Here is a 19,642-nt window from a genome sequence, read left to right as displayed (position 1 = left end):
TATTATTTTATTTTATTCTTACTTGCCTCTGGTTTTGAACCCGGGACCTTAGGATTACGAACCTTGTACTCTATCTGCTATGCCAATTTGACTCATCGATATGGGTACTTGTTATTGTCTACATATACATATATGTTATAAACTGACGCAATTATATTATTTTTTATAAAAGCAATTAAATTTTGCAAAACATATTAAAAATAAATAGCATTAATTTATTTACTTATTAATTTCATTGTTAAATTTATCTTTTTCCATAACCTTAATAATTTGATGAAAATTGCGATCTATTTAGCATTAATACTTTGAAACGTTCAAATGGTTAAATAGATAATTTTAACTATATAGATCACATATATTCTAAGAAAAATTGAATAGTACATTTATTATTCTGTTTTTGTATTCAGTACATGATAAATTTAGATTTTGTGCATTTTTTTGTGCGCAGTAATTGTAGACAAACTGTTATTTTTGAAAACATTATCTTTATGATAATTTTTTTTAATATCAAATGGATCTCTCATTCAGGATGTTATAGTGTTGTCTGATTTCTGAGTCAGCTACGACGCGCATGGACGGCTCAAAAATCGGACAGCATTGTGATATCTTTTATGAGACATTAAGCTGATATCATTTAGCTGTGATATCATAAGGATAACATTTTCAAGAAACTTAAATGAAATTCTTCCATGAGATATCTCAAAGACCTCTCTTAGTAGACGTCTCTGATAAATGTTACCATTTGGACATCATTTCCAAGATATCTAAATGTTTTCTTAAAAAAGTTCTCTTAAAGTTTTCATTCTGACAAGCGTGTTGTCTGGATAACTTCTACCATAAAAATAAATGTTCCATACAGCTATGGAAGTTTAATAGATCCTTAATGGACGTCTGTCTAACTTCCATCATGGAAATAATGTTCCATAGAGCTATGGAAGTTTAGTGGATCCCTAATAGACGTCCATCTAACTTCCACTATGGAAGAAAACATCCAATGGAGCTATGGATGTTTAATGGATCCCTAATGGATGTCTATCTAACTTCCATCATGGAGGTAAACCTCCAATGGAGCCATGGACGTTTACTGGATCTTTAATGGACGTCTGTCTAACTTCCGCCATGGAAGTAAACCTTCAATGGAGCCATGAAAGTTTACTGGATCCCTAATGGACGTCTAGCTAACTTCCGCCATGGAGGTAAACCTCCAATGGAGCTAAGGAAGTTTACTAGACCTCTAATAAACGTCCATCTGACTTCCACCATGGACATAGACGTCCCATGGATCTATGGAGGTTTAATGGACGTCCATTGGACATCCACTGGATTTCTATGTGGGACCGGGCAAGCGTGCCCGCCATAAGAGCCTCACATCACCGAGATGACGCACATCTCGAAGGCATACCTCCTCCCTCCTCTCGAGCCCTCCCAGCATCCCGATCCGAGGTGTGTGTCATCGAGAGGAGACCGAGGACCGCCGAAGATCCCCGAGCAGCCGGGGACCATATATAAGGCCGCCCGGCAGCCACAGACTTCACTTCTCGCATCCCGTCCGACCCGTTCCAAGAAAAAGCCAAACCTAAAGGTGCGAACCACGGCGAAGTGTTCTCAGTCATCGCCGAGAGTTCTCGGCCCAGCTCAACTCCTTTCCTCCTTGTAGCTAGCAAACCGCGGGATAAAGTGTGCTCTGTCTCCGCCAAAAGCTCTCGGCTGCTAGCCAGCATCCTCGCTTTACCATCCTAACGGCCCGGTAACCGGCACGAAGTATTCTCCGTCTTCCTCCGAGTGTTCTCGGGGCCGACGCCGTTCCCCGAAATTCACCAACGCGGAATTACCGAGTTGATTCGGTGAAAACACGGAACCGCGAGACATCCGCTCACGCACCGCGCGCCCGCTGACCACCGAACTTCGAGCATCAAGCTCGAGGTGCGTACCGCCCGTCTCACCGCGCGCTCTGCAGACATCCCGCCAAACCTAACAGCTGATCGGCCAGCCAATACGCGCGCCGTCACCAACGCTGCCATGTACTATCTGCAATGCGGAATCGTATCGTGGGCAATCGGGTCCGTGTGCAAACAGGTCAGTGCGCAATCGGGTCCGTGTGCAAACGGATCGGTGCGCAATCGGATCCGTGTGCAATTAATTCTATGTCTGATTCAAACGCTATGTGTCTGATCGCTGTTGTGTTCAATAAGAATTGTGTCCGATTAGGACTGTGTCCGATCGGGGCTGTGTCCAATCGGGACTGTGTCCGATTGGGCAATACTACTGTGTCCAATCGCTTGTGTGCGAATCGGGATAGTCCCGTATTTCGATAAGATCTACAACTTTCATCTAAAATATTTTTCAAAAATCCCATTATTTACAAAAATAAGCGGAAAAACTATGACTTTTATGGATTTTTCATAGTTTCCATCATAAAAATAAAATTTGCGTTAATTTTCACTACCATGTTCGTAATCAACGCGCCAAAATACAAAAAAATACGTAGTTTCAAAAAATCGGGGGTCCGACCTATATAGAAGTTCACCCCAATTTCGCGATAAATTTGCGATTAGTTCCGTTTTTTTTTTTTGCATTTTGTCCCCTGTGTGGATAAAAAACCTTTAATCACACATCATTAAAGACACAATACGACAAAAAAATTTTATCCATTTTATGTATTGAGTTCGGTTACGTTCTAAAATCCATTGTTAGTATTAGAAATATATAGTTACGTATACTATAGATTCTAAATACCAGTAGTGAATTTCGAAATGCAGCCTTTGTTGGACATTTTGATTGGCTGAGACAAAACTTCTTTAAAGTTCCTCAATTTCTTCCAGAAATTCTAAAATTCTTTATCCTGCTTATCGAAAACTAATTCAACAAGCTATTTGGACTCGTGTAATACTAACCTAAACCGCCACTTAACGCTATAATTTTTTCTTAAGGAGTTACATACACCTAGAAATTTTGAAAAAATGCATTTTTCGTTTTTTGCATATTCATAAAGTATAAGGTCTTGAGAATATCCCCTGTAAGTTTCAAAGTGATTCCTTGAAAATTGTCGGAGATATAACGAGAAAAGTTCAAGCGCGTTCGACGACGCTGAGGCGGGATTGGCGCCTTCTAATCCTTCGCAGCAGGTAGCTTACGCAAGAACATTACGCCTGCAGGCTAAAATCGAAGGGTTTGATGCTGCTACATCTGGGGAGAGTTCACTGTATAGCCCTGAAGTGAATAACTGTAAGTTTGAAAAAAAGTTATCTACATTTTAACCGAATGTCAAACTTTAAACGCGTTTTTCTCGAAACCATGTTTTCAAAATGCGTACCAAAAATATCTCGGAAACGGCTAGACCAATTTATTTGAAATTTGGAGGGCTTAATCTACACAAAGAAAGGCAGTCTTTATCGTAGCGGTTTTTTTTTAGAGCTCTTACTTTTTTTTTAAGTTAAGTACACACACATACACACACACACGCACACAAATATTAATTTTATATTTGTAATAAACGTATCGCATTTATTTTTTAAATCAAGTTTTGATAATAGAGACCTTTTTGTAACAAAAGACCCCGCACAATTTATATGAAAAAAAAGCTCGGTCAATTTCCTTGAATTTTTTATATATTGTAGTACTTATAGCCCTAATAAAAAATTACAATTTGTGCGACTTTTCTATATCTAGTTTCAAAAATAAAAATTTTTGAAAATTACTATTTTAAGGTTTGCTGTGTGCGTTGCACTTGTCAACTTGCTCGCATATGTACATATACACATATATCTGCATGTATAAATGTTCGTGACACTGTGTGTGTGTGTGTGTGTGTTACTTAACTTAAAAAAAAAATAAGGGCTCTAAAAATTACTATAATTTTTAATCGATATGGTGTGGAAAATAGTTATAATTCGGATCAGAGTGGATTTCAGTTAAAATATCATTCTAGCCGTACTTTAGCTCAAAAAGATATTAAAAACGTAGAATCTGTAGTACAATCTATTTCACCAACTCCGCATAGCTATACAATTCAATCGACTATTTCGGTTGATGGCAGATTATTATCACCTTTTTTTATAGTATTAAAATTACAGGAACATTTGGTCAAAAAGTACAAAAAACATTATTCAACGCGCCTAATATCTATGTTACAGTTTCAAAATCAGGCAAATTAACATCAAATCATGTTAAAAACTTGGCTAGAGAAGGTATTTTTTCCGAATGTTGGGCCACAATCAGTATTATTGTTAGATTCGTGGAGTAGACATTGTCCTAACATAATTTCAGAAACTAAACTAGATTCTGCAACAGATATTGTTTTCCTAATTATTCCGGCCGGTACAACAGGAAAAATACAGCTATTAGACGTATACGGATTTCGGTTGTAGAAAAATTTTATTAAATACTTTTCTGATACTATTATGTTGTTGGATTTAGCTTTAGATCTTCATAATAGAAATAATATTTTGAAATTATAGTCATTAACATACCATCAATTCTCGTCGCCCAGATTTCAAAATGTATTTAAATATGCGTGGACTAAAAGTGGATACGTACAGAATGTATATGATGAATACCTGCAGGCTATAGATGCACGGATAGAATTTGAAACATCAGTAGACTTTTGTTTTAAAAAGATTTCTAAAGTAAAATGCAATCTTTGTGATGAAATAGCCATAATAACTTGTTCTTGGTGTAGAAAATTGCTTTGCATAACATATTCTTTTATAAATATTATCTTTGTAATAAATATGTGCCATAAATGGAAGACATTTATAGACAAATTCTGTATTGATTTCTTTAAAAAAGATGTGTTTCTGGATTATTAATAGATTTCAGCACTTTTCCTTACCCATACAACAAATATTGATATTTTTTTACTTCTGCCTGGTAAAAATTTTTATTTGTATAAAATTATGTTTGTAACAATTATTCCAATCTCTTTTCCTTTTTCCTTTACTCTCTCTTTTATTTTTACTTAATAATATTTTTTAATTAATATTTCCAATTTATTAAATTATATTATATTATACTATTTTTATTATCCAAGTGTGCTATGTGCATATAGTGTAAATAATATAATTATGCAAACAGTTATTGCAGTTTATATTTTATACTTTTCTCTTGATATATTTTGTTATATTATATTTGTATTTTTCAATATTAAAAATATTTTGCTTTATATTAATCTATTTTGCATTTGTAATAATAAAAATGTACGTACGTATATATGCTACTTTTATTATATATGCATTTATGCTTTATATCGTGTAATACGTTGGGTATTATGTAATTAAGATTAATCTGTTTTTATGTTCTAATATAAAAATATACGTAAAAGAGACAATTATTGAGTGTGACGGGACTAAAGAAATAACGCCACACTATTTCTAGCGCGCCGCCTATAGCACGAGATTATCATCTCGTTTTGCCAATAATTGAGGAATAGTAAAACCCATATGTTATTATATATGAATGGATTTGGCTTTTAATGGTCTTTAATTTTTGTTCTTACAAAATTTTCAAAATGTTGCCAAAAAGGGAGTGGGAGTGAGGGTAAATGAGAAATTTTTGAAAAATATGAATATACCATTGTAAAGAATATAAAACTCCATAAAACTTTGTATAGAACATTTTTTCATAAACCTTATATTTTCAAAGATATTTGCCAGAAACAAAAAAATGCATTATTTTCCAGGGGTGGTTTCAACCCCTAAACGTTGAGATACGCCGCTAAAAAAAATATGGGTAATATTTTTTTATGTTCTACAACATATCCAAAGCGCATTAAAATCGGTGAGGGACACTTTCGTCAGTTCCCTTGTGAGTGTATGTTTTAACTACAGCATTAGCAAGCATTAATTTTATTTCTTGCTTTTCTATATCTTGTTCTACAATGTATAATTTCAAACTCATAATACTAATCGGTCATAATACTAATAGAAATCGGTTATGTTTACAGTCCATGTTCACATCGCAAAGAATGGAATACCCCAAGTAGCAAGCTCACGTCATTTTGACGTCCCAAAATGGTCATTTACTGACTCTCCTTGACGTCACAAAATGACGCCCTTATGACGTTAAAATAACGGTCAAATGTCACAAATTCCTGACGTCATGAAATGTACCGTATTTTGACGTCATAGAATGACGTGAACAATATGTTGTCAAAAAAATCTCTAAAAGATATCCTGTTTCTGAAAATGATAACATAAAGAGACTTCTAAAAGATAACATATAATGTCAGAATGTTAACCAATGCGTCGTTTTTTGAGAACAGAAAGATATTATGAAACTAATATCTAAAAGATTTCTTAAATCGGATATCTTTAAAATGCAACTAGAGATTAAAAAATAAAATAAAAATTTCATTTTTTTTATTATTCTTATCAACAGTACGTACTAAATTTGGGACAAATTTTTATTAATAAATTAAATTTAAATTATATTATTTTATTTTATTCTTACTTGCCGTTGGTAGGTTTTGAACCCGGGACCTTAGGATTATAAACCTTGTACTCTATCTGCTACGCCAGTTTGAATCATCGATATGGGTACTTGTTATTGTCTACATATACCTATATGTTATAAACTGTCGCAATTATATTTTTTATAAAAACAATTAAATTTTGCAAAACATATTAAAAATAAATAGCATTAACTTATTTACTTATTAATTTCATTGTTAAATTTAACTTTTTCCATAACCTTTATAATTTGATGAAAATTGCGATCTATTTAGCACTAAGACTTTGAAGCGTTCAAATGGTTAATTTGACCATTTTGAAATTATTTCCAAGATATCTAAATGTTTTCTTAAAAAAGTTCTCTTAAAGTTGAATATAATATGCTTATGCCTTACGCCTTAAATCTCATTGTATAGATACCGCTTTAGAGCGTGTCTAAAATACGTTTTAATGACGTCTTTATGTCCCGATTTTGGATGTGTGCTGTCTGGGAAAATAATCGTCAGATCATGACTAAAATATGACTTCGAAATGACGTCATCATGACGTCAATTTTAGGTCATGTAAAAAAATGGTCATTTTGACGACATATGACCAGATATGACCATTTTGGGACGTCAAAATGACGTGGGCTTGCTACCTAGGACGTATCTAACTAATTTTACCGTCCTCGACACTCCTCATTTTTAAACTGTGACATCCGTTATGGCCTCTCTTATCTATACTCTTATCTATGCTACGCTAATTACACAGTTTATTTTACACAGTTTAAATTATTACTAAAAAAATAATGTTACACATCTAATCTGGTTCGACCCCAACTATGTATTATTAATCTGCGCTTTATTTTTGTATTTTGGTATTGATAATGATCTGATTACAGATCAAAACATTTATTTGTTTGAGTTGTCGATATAATACATTTAATACAACATCCAGTATTGGATCATTTGCCTGTTTTTCTATTAGTTAATGATTTTTATCGTTAGTCTTATAGAATATATAAAGCTCTATATTTAAAATAAATGGCTTACTTTATCCGTATTTCAATCGTAATAATTTATATCACGTTACCTTAAAAACACTAGCATCTGTAAAAAATTGCGGTATGCACTCATCGGGACTCCAATCATGTAGTCTCTGAATTGAGCTTGGATACTCTCCAGGTACCCACAACGGTCGTACATGTTTGCAAAGCACAGATTTATTATATCGACGTGAAAGATACACATAATATGTAATCTCCGACAAAACATCGGATACATGATGTCCAACCTGTAAATTAACATTGACTATTTAACAGGATTAGGTAGTAACTATTTAAAAAGTTAAAAGTTAATATTAAAGCTAAAAAGTTAAAACATTTAACTTAATTTAATTACAATTAAAAATTTTAATTTAATTTGTAATTTTAACTATTTATTTTTGAAACATATAAACTTTACTTGTTAACTTTTTTCTTAAATTAAAAATTTTATCTGCGCAAAAAATTATTTAAAAAATGTTACAAATTTTCTAATTAATATAATTATTTAATATAATTAATTTAAAATAATATTTAATTAGTTCATCAATTATTTAGTTTTTTCGAGCAACAAGGGATTTTAAAGATGCTTCTGAACATTGATATCTAGTAACTGTATTAATTTATATGAGCTAAAAATATTAAATATTAATAAAAAAGTTATATTCAGTATCAAGATCTACTGTAAATTGAAATAGGCGATTTTGACTCTATCTTTATGTTTAAAATATAGTTTTTGCTGTGACGTGACAATTTTCGTCCGTCACAAGAGCCAGAATGGCACGATCGGGAATTTGGGGCCGCTCCCTACCCTGAGGGGGAGGACGGTCTCTCCTTTTTGTGTTAAATAGCGTTATAAAGTATTTAGGAATCCGACGAGCGAGAGTCGCGATTCGCGGGAGAAGTGGTACACCAAAAAGACCTCATGTGATGGAGGAGCAGCCGTCGAGGGACTAAGAGAAGAGTTACAGGAGCGGCTGAGCGGCGGAACCCCGGACTATCGGATAACCACAAGGCAAGTATACAGTCAAGGTTATTATAGCAAGAGAGAGGAGAGTCGTAAAGCGGTCGCTACCGCATGTCGCCTTATTTCAGAAATCAGAAGCGGACCGAAAAGAGAGGGGCGTTCCGGAGGTCGACGTCGGGGGAGTTAGAGCTAGCCCTCGCACTCCGTGGACCCGGGTGGAGAACCCCCACCGGAGCGGTCAACGACGGTCGAGGCCGACATCGGAAGGCCGGGGACTGATCAACCCCGAGCCAACCGCACCAGAAGATGGAGATCAGCAGGCCATCGGCCCCATAAGATCAGCGGCCTTCAAATTGCGTGGCGTTGCGACCGGAGGCGCCCTCGGCCCGCAGAAACGGAAAGGAAGAAGCAACGCCCTATCGACGCGAAGATCCCTGTGCGCAAGTCAATGCGCGGATCGATGCGCAAGGACAATGCGCAGATCTTGATTGATGTCCACGGTGTCCCCGCTCGCTCACGCCGTCTCACTGTTCGACGAGATTACGAAGAGAGCGGTTCAGCGGTTGCACAAACGATGTCGCACAGACTGTAAGGCCACCACTTCGACCATGCGGTAAGGACGGGACGGCCGGCCCTGCATTTCGCGAGATATTATTAAATAACTACCCTACCGAGCGTTCGGTGGGAGAATTGAGAGTAATCGCGGAATAAAGTTATCGAGGTTAGAGTCACCGTACAGTGGCACCGTACACTAGTATACAACTCACGCACTCTATTCTTATATCTCTATGGGCGCTACTAAGCTTTATCTAGAATTTAGCTCAAATTCACTTTTAGTTAAAATATCTCAGAAACTAAAATTATAATAAAAGATCTAATGGCAATTTTATTATATAATATTAGTGCAAGCTTTTGATTGCGACCAGTTTGATTAAAATCGATACACTTAATTTTGAAATCTCGAGATCTCTTGCGCAAAAAAACTCACTTGAGTTTTTTTTCTACAGATTCACGCACGCACACACACGCGCGCGCACAAAGCCAGTTTGTCCTTCAAGGGAATTCACAATGTGCCTACATACAATTTTATAAAACTAAAATAATATTATTTCGTAATGTAAGTGATAAATATTGGTACGCAAAAAATATATAAAATTAATAAAAATTAAATCATATTTATACTAATAATAATAAGATAAACAAGTAATATATAATATGATATACATGTAAATATCAATATTGTTATTAATAAAAAATTAATAAAATTAAAAGTCTCTAAATGGTAAAACTATACTTGCAATAAAGATATTTATTAATGCAAATATGTATAAAATTATTAGCACACTAACAGTAGTAAAATTACAATTACATGTATATATACACAAAATATACATAATTAAAAAGTATATATAATAAGAAATAAATAATATATATAATAATATATAAATAATATATAAAAAATATATAATATATAAATAATATATAATAAATTAATTTACATAAAAATTATGAAATACAAAGAACAATCTGATTTTTACAAAAAGAAGTAAAATCCTATCAAAAACTTGGCGTGTCCGATTCGTATTTTTTTGACTCTGTGTTAAAGATATTAATAAATGTACATACAAAAATGCAATTAATGCAAGCCAAGCACACCAAGTTTTTGCTTCACTATCTCTTATCATTAATGACATTTCCATTTTTCAAATATTCTTTAATACATTTTTGTAGGGTATTTCTAAGTTTTTTAAAAAATATACTTGGCTAATTTTATTGATCTCGAACTCATTTTTGAATGCGTACATGTACTTGGCGTATCTTGTTTACCTTTGAAAGGTTTTTGATAGGATTCGGTGATACAATTTCTATAATTTTTAATAAATAATTCGAAGGTCTTATAAGTAAACATTTAGAACGTATTATAGAAAGTACTTTCTAAATAATGAGTACTTAATAGCAAAAATTGTTTCTTAAAATAACATTGTTGCAAATCACTAATTTATAAAAAAGAAAAAATATTTTGACTATATTGCAGAAAAGTTTTATAGTTAATAATAGTATATTGTGTAACAAGTGCGGTAAATCGGCTATTACTCCTAAGTATGAAAATCTGCACGAGTGGGAAATAGCCGATCCGTACATGCACACAATATTTTTTATTACCTGTGTGTCAAAGTGCAGTCTTTGAGTGTGAAAATTGACAGATGAAAAAAGGACCACTTTTAGTGCACTCGTAGCAAAAATGTTTAATTAATAAAGAAATTATATTCTTCAAATATAATAAATACAATTCCTAATAAAAAAAAATTATCGGCAAATATTATACAATTATATGCAAATTGATTTACTAAAATTAAGCAAAAATTTTTTCAGTAAATTTTTAACATTCTTTTTTAGTATGACCAAAGAGAAACCTGAAGGTGGCTATTACAGTCTTTTTCGTAGGACTGATATTTGACTAACATTAGTGCCAAATGCGGATGTAGAAATATGCAGCGGCACTTAACTTAAAATATCGCATCCAAAAAATTGTTTAAATAACAAACTGAAATATATTAAGGGGATGCTGGACTGCCTCTCAAACTTGATCGAGGTCGATAATGTAGAGTCATTCGTGCACATTATTAATGAGATTTCGTATATATTTCTTTTATAGATTAAATAATTCTTTTCCAAAATTAAAATACACGTATTAATATTAATCTGTGAATTAAACTAGTGCTCTGTTTCTATCCTCGGACCGCCTCGTATCGATTCCTCACTCACACATATATACGAAATTTTCTCTGAGGCTTTTTTCTTATACTAAAGCTTCTAGCTTATTTCTGCAAGCATTTTATTATTCTTTCATATAATAAGATTAGTGCGTACTAGTTATTTGTACTTACAAAGTTTTTAAAACTTATGTGTTGCAAATGAAAGATACGAGACGACTGCACAAAAGTATAATTTACTAACTTTTTTTGTTTTTTACATGAAATTATAGGGAGGCACTATTTGTTATTGTCTATACTTTAATTCTAGAGAAAGATTTTTAATTCTATGAAATCAGTAAAAAAATAGGCCTAATTAAAAATAATAACGTTCAATCGGTAAAACAAACGACTCCAGCATCCCCTTAACTCTAATAATAGGAAGACGGTGTGTGTGTGTGTATGTGTGTGCGTGCGTGTATTGTGTGTGTGTGGGTGGGTGTGTAAGCAAAAGTTGTGGAGGTGTGCTCTGAAGTGACAATTAACTGACACGCACCCAGACAAAGGTTGCATTTTTCTTTTTTTCCTTTTCTTGTTTTATTATTCGCGAGATGTTATTTGCGTTTATTAGCGTCGTGTATTTTTGACTCTGTTGTATTGTTAGTAAGCGAAAGAATAGTTGTATTATATAGATTTTTGTATATTGTATTATATATTTAGATTGTAACCCTGAAGGGATCAATAAATCATACTGCCATTAATTCTAACAAATCTTTCTACATATAAATAATGTGTATTTTAAGATTATTCAAAAATAAAATGAGATCATACTATCGCCAAGTATTTGACTACGCGTAAAACACAAGAGTATTTTAATAAAAAAAATTCAAATAAATAATTTACATAAACTTAAGTTACATAACTTCTTCTTATTTTCATTAAAAGATACTTAGTTTCTAACTCAAATAATATTTATATATTTTTAAAAATACAACATTTCTAAAAATTAGAAGGTAATAGTATAAAATAAAAAATTAAAAAAAATTTTTTAACGTAAAAAACTTGAAGCTTCTCAACTCTTTAAAATATAATAAAATAGTAACATTTAGATCAAATGAGGAAAACACTAAATAGAATTGAAGGAAGAATTCGCGCGTAATAATAATAAAGTTTATCAAATTTTTAATATTTTTCTTATTTGCGTTTAACAACGCCAAGGTTTTTTAAATTAAAATTAAATTGTTTGTTTGTACTGTTACCTCTTTAACTTTTTAAATTCTTTAAATTTCATATTCCATCGAAATGTATGTATTGGACAGATTCTTGAATAAAAATATAAAAATATAAGTTGAATTTTATTTTTTTAAATAGGTACACAACAATTGTGTTCTAAGGAAATATATATTCTCTTTCTAATTAGTGCAATTTAAGAATTTTATACATTTTTGGAAAATACATATTACTTTGGTTAAATTAGATACTTGGATTTTATTATCAGGTATTATAGTCAATTTTCTCAGTCGTTTCCTCGAGAAATGTTATTACTTCATTTCAGTAAGTATTCGACTCAATCACACAATGATTTTCCATACGCAGCTTGGAATAGTGTACAAATATTCGCGTTTTATTATCACACACAATTCTTTAAAACCCTCTGCTCAAAAAGTATCCATTTGTAAATATAGTAAAACGCAAATTTTACAATTGTAAAGGACCCCACACTTTTCTTATAGAAAAATGGGTTTGATACAAATTGGCTCAAATTTTGGCAGAAGATAACTGAAAACATGCTGATTAAAAGTTGTCAGCTGAGTCAATTCCATGAGTCATTTTCGACTTAGCGGCGCTTGAAAATAAAAGTAAATGTATTTCAAATAATACATATATATACGTGTATGTGTGTGTGTTCTAATCTAAGCAGGTTTCTCAACCAAGCAACCAAAAGGTATAATTATTTCTGCTTTTACACACATCAAACACATACTTGCACACAAGAACACGTGTGCACGCATACACGCGCACGCACACACACATACACATCCGCACACGCGCGCGTATATATGTATTATTCAAAATACATGGCACGTTTACTTTTATTTTCAAGTACCACTAACAAGGAAATCTCGCAAACCCGAAAATTCTGATTTTAATGAAACTTGGCATAAATGTAGAAAAGTAAATACATGAATTTAGAAATTTTTTGTTTGAGCTTATAAACAGTTTAAATAGTTAAAACCATCTTTTAAAGGTAAAGACATTTTTGGTTTTTCTCGACATATCTCGTAAATCAAATGATATCAAAAAATATTATATACAAAAGTTTTACAGTACAAATACCTCTATTTAACTGTTATTTATTTTTTGAAATAAAAAAATTTTTATAAAACAATTTTTTTATGAATAGCATAGTTAAATAGAGGTATTTATGCTGTAAAACTTTTGTGTTAAACATCTTTTAATATTTTGTTTAGTTTATGAGATATATCAAGAAAAGGCAAAAACCCTGAACTTTTAAAGGGTGGTTTCAACTCTAAACCGTTTATAAGGCCAAACAAAAAATTTCTAAATTCATGTATTTATCCCCTTTACATTTATGCCAAGTTTCATTAAAAGTTCCCTCGTAAGTCAAAAATAACTCATAAAATTGACTTATTGTTAGTAATGACAACTTTTAATCAACATGCCTTCAGATATCCTTTATCAAAGTTTGAACCAATTTATATAAAATTTTTCCATTTTTCCATTTTTCCAAAAAAAAGTGCGCGGTCCTTTTATTTTATCACCTTCAAGATAATCACTAACTGAAGTGATGTACATATGTCTACGCTTAATCTAGTCTTTCAGACACTTTTTATAAGTTGAAGGTATGGCTCCTTTAGGTCCTTTACCCAAGGTTTTGTTTTATCAATTCCATGGACTCAAAACGCTTTCCCTAGAGCTGCAATATAAATCATGGAAATAGAAAGAAATCGCATAAGGCAATATCCAAAAAATATAGTATTTGGACAATGATTCTCGTTAAATGTTTGATCTAAAAATTTCTATACAAGAAGCGATGTCTACGAAGGAGCAGTATTGTGATGCAAAATCCACGAGTTTCCTTAAATGTGGCCTCTTTTAATAACTTCACGCAAACACCTCATTAACGCCTAAGTAATATTCTTTATTGATGGTTTAATTCTCCGGCAAGAACTCATAGTAGACATTATAATAATCAAAGAAAACCATTAACATAACTTTGATTACGCTTTAAATATTTTATACCACTTATGCGCCTTGATCTTCGAAATAGTAGTCCCCAAACTTTTGTCATTTTCAACGCTTCAGCATAATAAATTCCGTTGAAAACATAAAATTTCAAATAAACTGCTCAATAATTTTTTTCATAGTATAAGTAAAAAAAGTAATTGTCTTTCTTCTTTTCTTCTTCTTTTCCTTAAAGCACCTATCCCAGGGACGATTCGGCCTATGCTCGTTGCTAAAACCGATAACTATTTGCAGACAAAATCAAAACGTTGAAATGTAAAGATAAACGTTGTATTAACCCTCTGACTGCATACTGGGTTAACCACACCCAGGCCGATTTTCAAACGTCATTTTATAACGAGCAGTAGTGGGGAGATGGAACATGGAGGAGAAAAAAGTTAGGTGTCCCTTTTATCTTATGCGTGCTTGATCCGGTCATTACTCGCTTAGTGCTCGCAGCAGCATTAATGGAAGTTCGATTCTGTGTGTGATACACCCAGTGTGCAGCGAACGTTACAAAATTGTGCAGAGCAAAAATTTGAAATATAAGTAAAAGTAATTGCATTCCACTATAAATTACTTTTTTTTAAATAAACCAAGTAAAGGAACATTAGTAAAGTATATTTTCGTGTATGACAAATTAATTTTTGTACACGGAAAAAAATTACTCTCAAATTGAAACTTAAGTATTCAAATTAACGCGATCCTTGTTTCATATGTAAGCAACAATATATAATCTTCTTAGAAAAATTTGAAAATCTTGAATTCCAAAATATTATAATCTTATTTCAATACTATAAGTATTATTTTAAAAATATAATATAATTGTTTTGATAATTTTAGTCTAAAAAAATTATAATCTTCGATTTAAACATGTAGTATCTTTATTCAATATTATTTTCTTGGTTAAACTATTGGTTAAACTATATAAAATTTTGAAATAAATTTTCGTTCAAGTAAATCTTTTTAACAAAAATATTCCCTTATTTTCTGTGTATGTTTCTAGAGAAGCGAATACACGGAAGAGTGGATAGTTGAACTTTTATTTCTTTATATTTGAATTAAATAAACAACAAATAATAATGAAAACAATAATTGTTGTCGTTTTATTCACAAATATTTCAATAATTTCGATTTTGCGGTATTAACCGTCAGATCGAAAAATAGTAAATATTCATATCTTAAAAAAAAATACTTTTTGGTACAAATAAAAAAATTGATAATGGATTCTTAAAATATAACTCTTTAGCTTTACAATTACCATATTTTGAAGTATTTTTTTCTACAAAATGCAGCCGTTTGAAATAAAAAAACAATTTTTTATGCAAAATTTTATTTATTGTCTGTCTATTGAATATATCTCTTTCCAGTTTATACATACGACTTTCTAACCTATTTTATCACAATTTTGAGAAATTTTTCTTAGGATTAAAAAAAATGGATTGAAATTCGTCGATTTTTGCCCGAAATACAAATCGTCAAAGTTTCCCGGGTGTTGTACACCCATGTGTGCAGTGAACGTAACTTTTTGATAGTGTGCAGTCAGAGGGTTAATATTAAATGGATAAGAAACGCGAGTGCATCAGCAATGTTTAATTTTGTTTGATACGAAACATGTACTGTAACCGCCGCTCACGAGCGACGGCCAACTTCGCCTCCGTCCCTGGCCGCGGCCCTGAGCCGCCCGGGTGTCGGGGCGACTATCCACGCGAGGTTTCCCGACGCAACACTAAGTTGGGCGCCAAATTTGTAACCGCCGCTCACGAGCGACGGCCAACTTCGCCTCCGTCCCTGGCCGCGGCCCTGAGCCGCCCGGGTGTCGGGACGGCTATCCTCGCGAGGTTTCCCGACGCAACTCTAAGTTGGGCGCCAGGTACGTTAAGCGTACCACTCTGTGTGCACCAACTCGCAAACCAATGTTTCGAGACGTGAATCCCGGGAAAGACGGGCGCACGCTAGGCGACCGGGGCGTTAGCGGCTCCGAGATCCAGCTGCTCAGCCCTCAAATGGTAGAGGGGGAGGTTCGGTGCGGGCGGATGGAATCGGGAAGGCGAGAGAATTACTTGTACAACACCGATGTAACAAATAAAAATAACAAGTGTATTTGATCGTAAATAATACAGAAACTACCGACTCTGCGGAGCGGTGGTGGCTCGCGCGCGTTATCAGCGGGTGTCCGCTGGATATCAAATTCTTCGAGAACGGTCTGTTAAACGAGCGGGTTATGATGCGTACGCGGGAACTCTCCGACTTGTCTTACGCTTGACTCGGCGCCGTTGGAGGACGCCGACTTCCGTCAGGGTGACCTCGCCAAGGGCGAACGGGACGGATCGCAACTCCGAGCCCGCGCGACATGCGACGGACTCGTGTTCTCCCGTGCTCGAACGATTCTCGCGAAGATAAGCGCGATGATGGCTAATGCTTCTCCCGCACGGCGGAATACGACAAACGCGTCGACAATTATCCGAATATACTCCCCGAAGGGCTCGCAGTCACAGTGCGATCGACCAAATTTTACAGCATTGACGAACAAAATCTTCTACGACGCGACAAGATACAGCGCGGGGATAACCCGCGACACGACGACCGGACGCAACAACAATTGACTCGGCTGCGGATCGGGACGCACACGCAACGCGAAACGATTCAGAAACACACGGCACGTAGCGAAATCACGCGGACGGGCGCGATCGGGCGAGACGACGAAGCCCCGTTGAATCCGGGAGCTCGAGATTCTCATAAACGCCGAGAGATTTTGCGACAAGTACGCGATTTCCTCGCGGCTCGCCCAACCCGCGAAATCGGTGGCTTTACAATATGCGTGACGCTCGTCTCACCACTTCGACTCTCCTCTCGTGGCCTCCTCCGGGTCGGGATGTCGGTCGCCCCTGCGTCCTTCCTTACACTCGTCTCGGGAACTCACGAACGCACGCACAGTTCTTAGGAATACGTCCGCAGCACGAGTGAGGAATCCTGGATCTCGCGGGGACCGCTCGGCGGTGCGCCCCACCTTGCCCCCGGCGTTCCCGGCCCTTATTGGCGGATTTCGCGAAAATCGATTTTCGCGCAGAGCGCGGTGCCCACGCTGTCGCCGGCTGATCGATCCACGCACGGCGGTCGATGTTTATGGGCCCCGGGCACGGGAATCCTGGCGCTTCCTTGCGCGGCCGACTCTTTTCTTTTCGCCCGGCGTATCCTCCGCCATCGGGGCGTCATTTCCTCCTCGACGGGGCGTAGGCGGATCTTGAGTTGTCGTGATTCCTTCGCCGCACTTCCCGCGGTATCGGGTCTGCAGTCGCCCCGTCGGGATGTCGGCCTCGCGCGCCGTCACTGGATCCTGAAAGCGTGATTCAGCGGCAGTATCGGAATTCTTACATGGCACAAACGGTAGGCAAGATAAGGGCGGCATTACCTGCGGACCCCCGCTTAAAAAGGGTCTTCCTTGACTCCCTCGTTGTCCGTTCCTCTGCAATCTCCGGGAAGATTTTCCGTGGAGACGAGACGTCCGACAACTACAATGAGATCTTCACAGCCACCGATCTCCGCCGCACCCGCGGTATAACGCTCGCAAAAAATCTTAACACGTAATTAAATGGACAGCACGTGGGACGCCACACACACAAAAGTACAGAGAATACGCTTTTGCGTCCGCTCCCGAGCGGGAGGACGCAGGGCCCGCGTGATGTTATTGCGTAAGGGCCCTCAGGGCCTTGTGACGGACAGCAGCCTGCGGCTGTCACGTCACAACTCCCCCCTCCCCGGAGAGGACCGAGGAGGTCTTGGCTCTTGACGAACACGTCAACAGCCACCAACTTCTTCCCGCCATGCGCGAATCCGCACCGATACCGAACTATAACGCGAACCAAGAACGATAGAAAATACCAAAAAAAATTATCGGGGGGGGGTTTCTAGCCGCGTCCAGCTACCACCGCCACCCGTAGACACTAAGACGCTAGATAACGTGGGGGTTTCTAGGCCCGGGAAGCACGCCGTCCATCTCGTGGAACGGACATACCTTTTTCCCGCGGTCCACCCACGACCTCGCGAACACCAAAGAGGAAGGATCGACACGGCGGAGAATTCTTAGGATCTTCATGCTTGCGAATGAAATTTCGATTTCTTCACGTTCGGCCGCTCCACCGCCGACGCTAAGCCTCGATTTCCCCCTTTTTCCCGTGCGACCTTCACCCGCCACCGCCAATCCAAAACAACAAAAGAGACAGAAGAAAAAGAACGAACGAACGAAACAAGACAAGACAGAATAAGGAATAAACGAGTTTCCTGACAAATCTGAGTCCGCCTCACGATCCTGTGTAACTGATATCGCACTTCCACCGGTTGGGGCCCGTGAAGGAAGGGATTGGGCTGGACAAATGAATGTCGTGAAATTAAGCTTCAGAGCTCTTTATTACGCCCTGTTAAGCCACGCAAAGAGCGAAGGAAGAAAAAAAAATTCAGCGGCGACGTCTCTCAAGGGCTCGGTCGGGGGCGTGCTGTCCGCCCGCGTCGCGCCACTCCGGTCCACAGTCGGGACACTTTTGGAGGTTGGTCCCGCGCCGGCCGCACCGGTAACAGAATTTGGCCAGGCCCCGGCTGCACTGGGAGTAGCGGTGGTCTCCTCCGCAGTTCCAGCACCCAGCTCGGGTGCCCCTCGGCTTTTTCGGCCCTTCGGTACCGCGCTTCTCCGCCCGCGCCTTGTCGACTCCTGGGTCCGAGTCCTCCTCCGCCAACTTCCACCACGGGATGGCAGCGTCGGTCCCCGTCTGTGTCCCGACTTCCCGTCGGGTGGCCGAGCCGGTGTCCGTCTGGGCCGCACTCTCCCTCGTCTCCCTTGGCTCGGGGGGGTCGGTCCCGGCGTCTCGCCGCTCCGCCTGCTCCTCCCGCCACAGCTCCCGAACGGCCTCCAACATCCTGGCAGCCCTCGGCGTCTGCACCCTCATGTCCACCAAGGCCGCCGCCAGGTGGAACTCGACAAATCGTCCCTGCATCCTCTCTTCCAACGGATGTGCGGGAGTCTAGTACGCTAATCTTCGGTGTTGACGGGATCCCACGGACGGACACAAGAAAGAATCACACAACAACACAAACATATCAGTCTACATCGACACAATGATACGGTTTCAGGTCTTTTATGTGGACTTTTCCCGCTCCTGAATTATCCAAATTTGATAGCTCGTACACCACGGGAGATAAGATTTTCGCAACTTTAAAGGGGCCATGAAATTTCGGTGACAATTTTGCGGCAATATTCTGAGATGCCGAAGAG

At 37.0% G+C, this 19,642-nt stretch overlaps 1 protein-coding gene across 8 annotated transcripts in view; it reads right to left on the bottom strand.

Annotated features, from left to right (window-relative positions):
• The window catches only part of LOC105839645 (WD repeat-containing protein 81), a 256,150-nt gene that overhangs the window by 194,014 nt on the left and 42,494 nt on the right, over window positions 1-19,642 (bottom strand). For 7 of the 8 annotated variants that reach the window (XM_036289006.1, XM_036289007.1, XM_036289012.1 and 4 more), the window contains one exon: window positions 7,521-7,721. The exons of the other annotated variant lie outside the window; for it this stretch is intronic. In XM_036289006.1, coding sequence (XP_036144899.1) covers window positions 7,521-7,721 — 201 coding nt within the window. The remainder of the gene's footprint in view (window positions 1-7,520; window positions 7,722-19,642) is intronic. 8 annotated transcript variants of the gene reach the window in all.

The sequence above is a fragment of the Monomorium pharaonis genome, chromosome 6 (genome assembly GCF_013373865.1).
Source record: "Monomorium pharaonis isolate MP-MQ-018 chromosome 6, ASM1337386v2, whole genome shotgun sequence".
Classification (NCBI taxonomy): Eukaryota; Metazoa; Arthropoda; class Insecta; order Hymenoptera; family Formicidae; genus Monomorium; species Monomorium pharaonis.
This window is presented reverse-complemented; position numbering and strand designations above follow the sequence as displayed.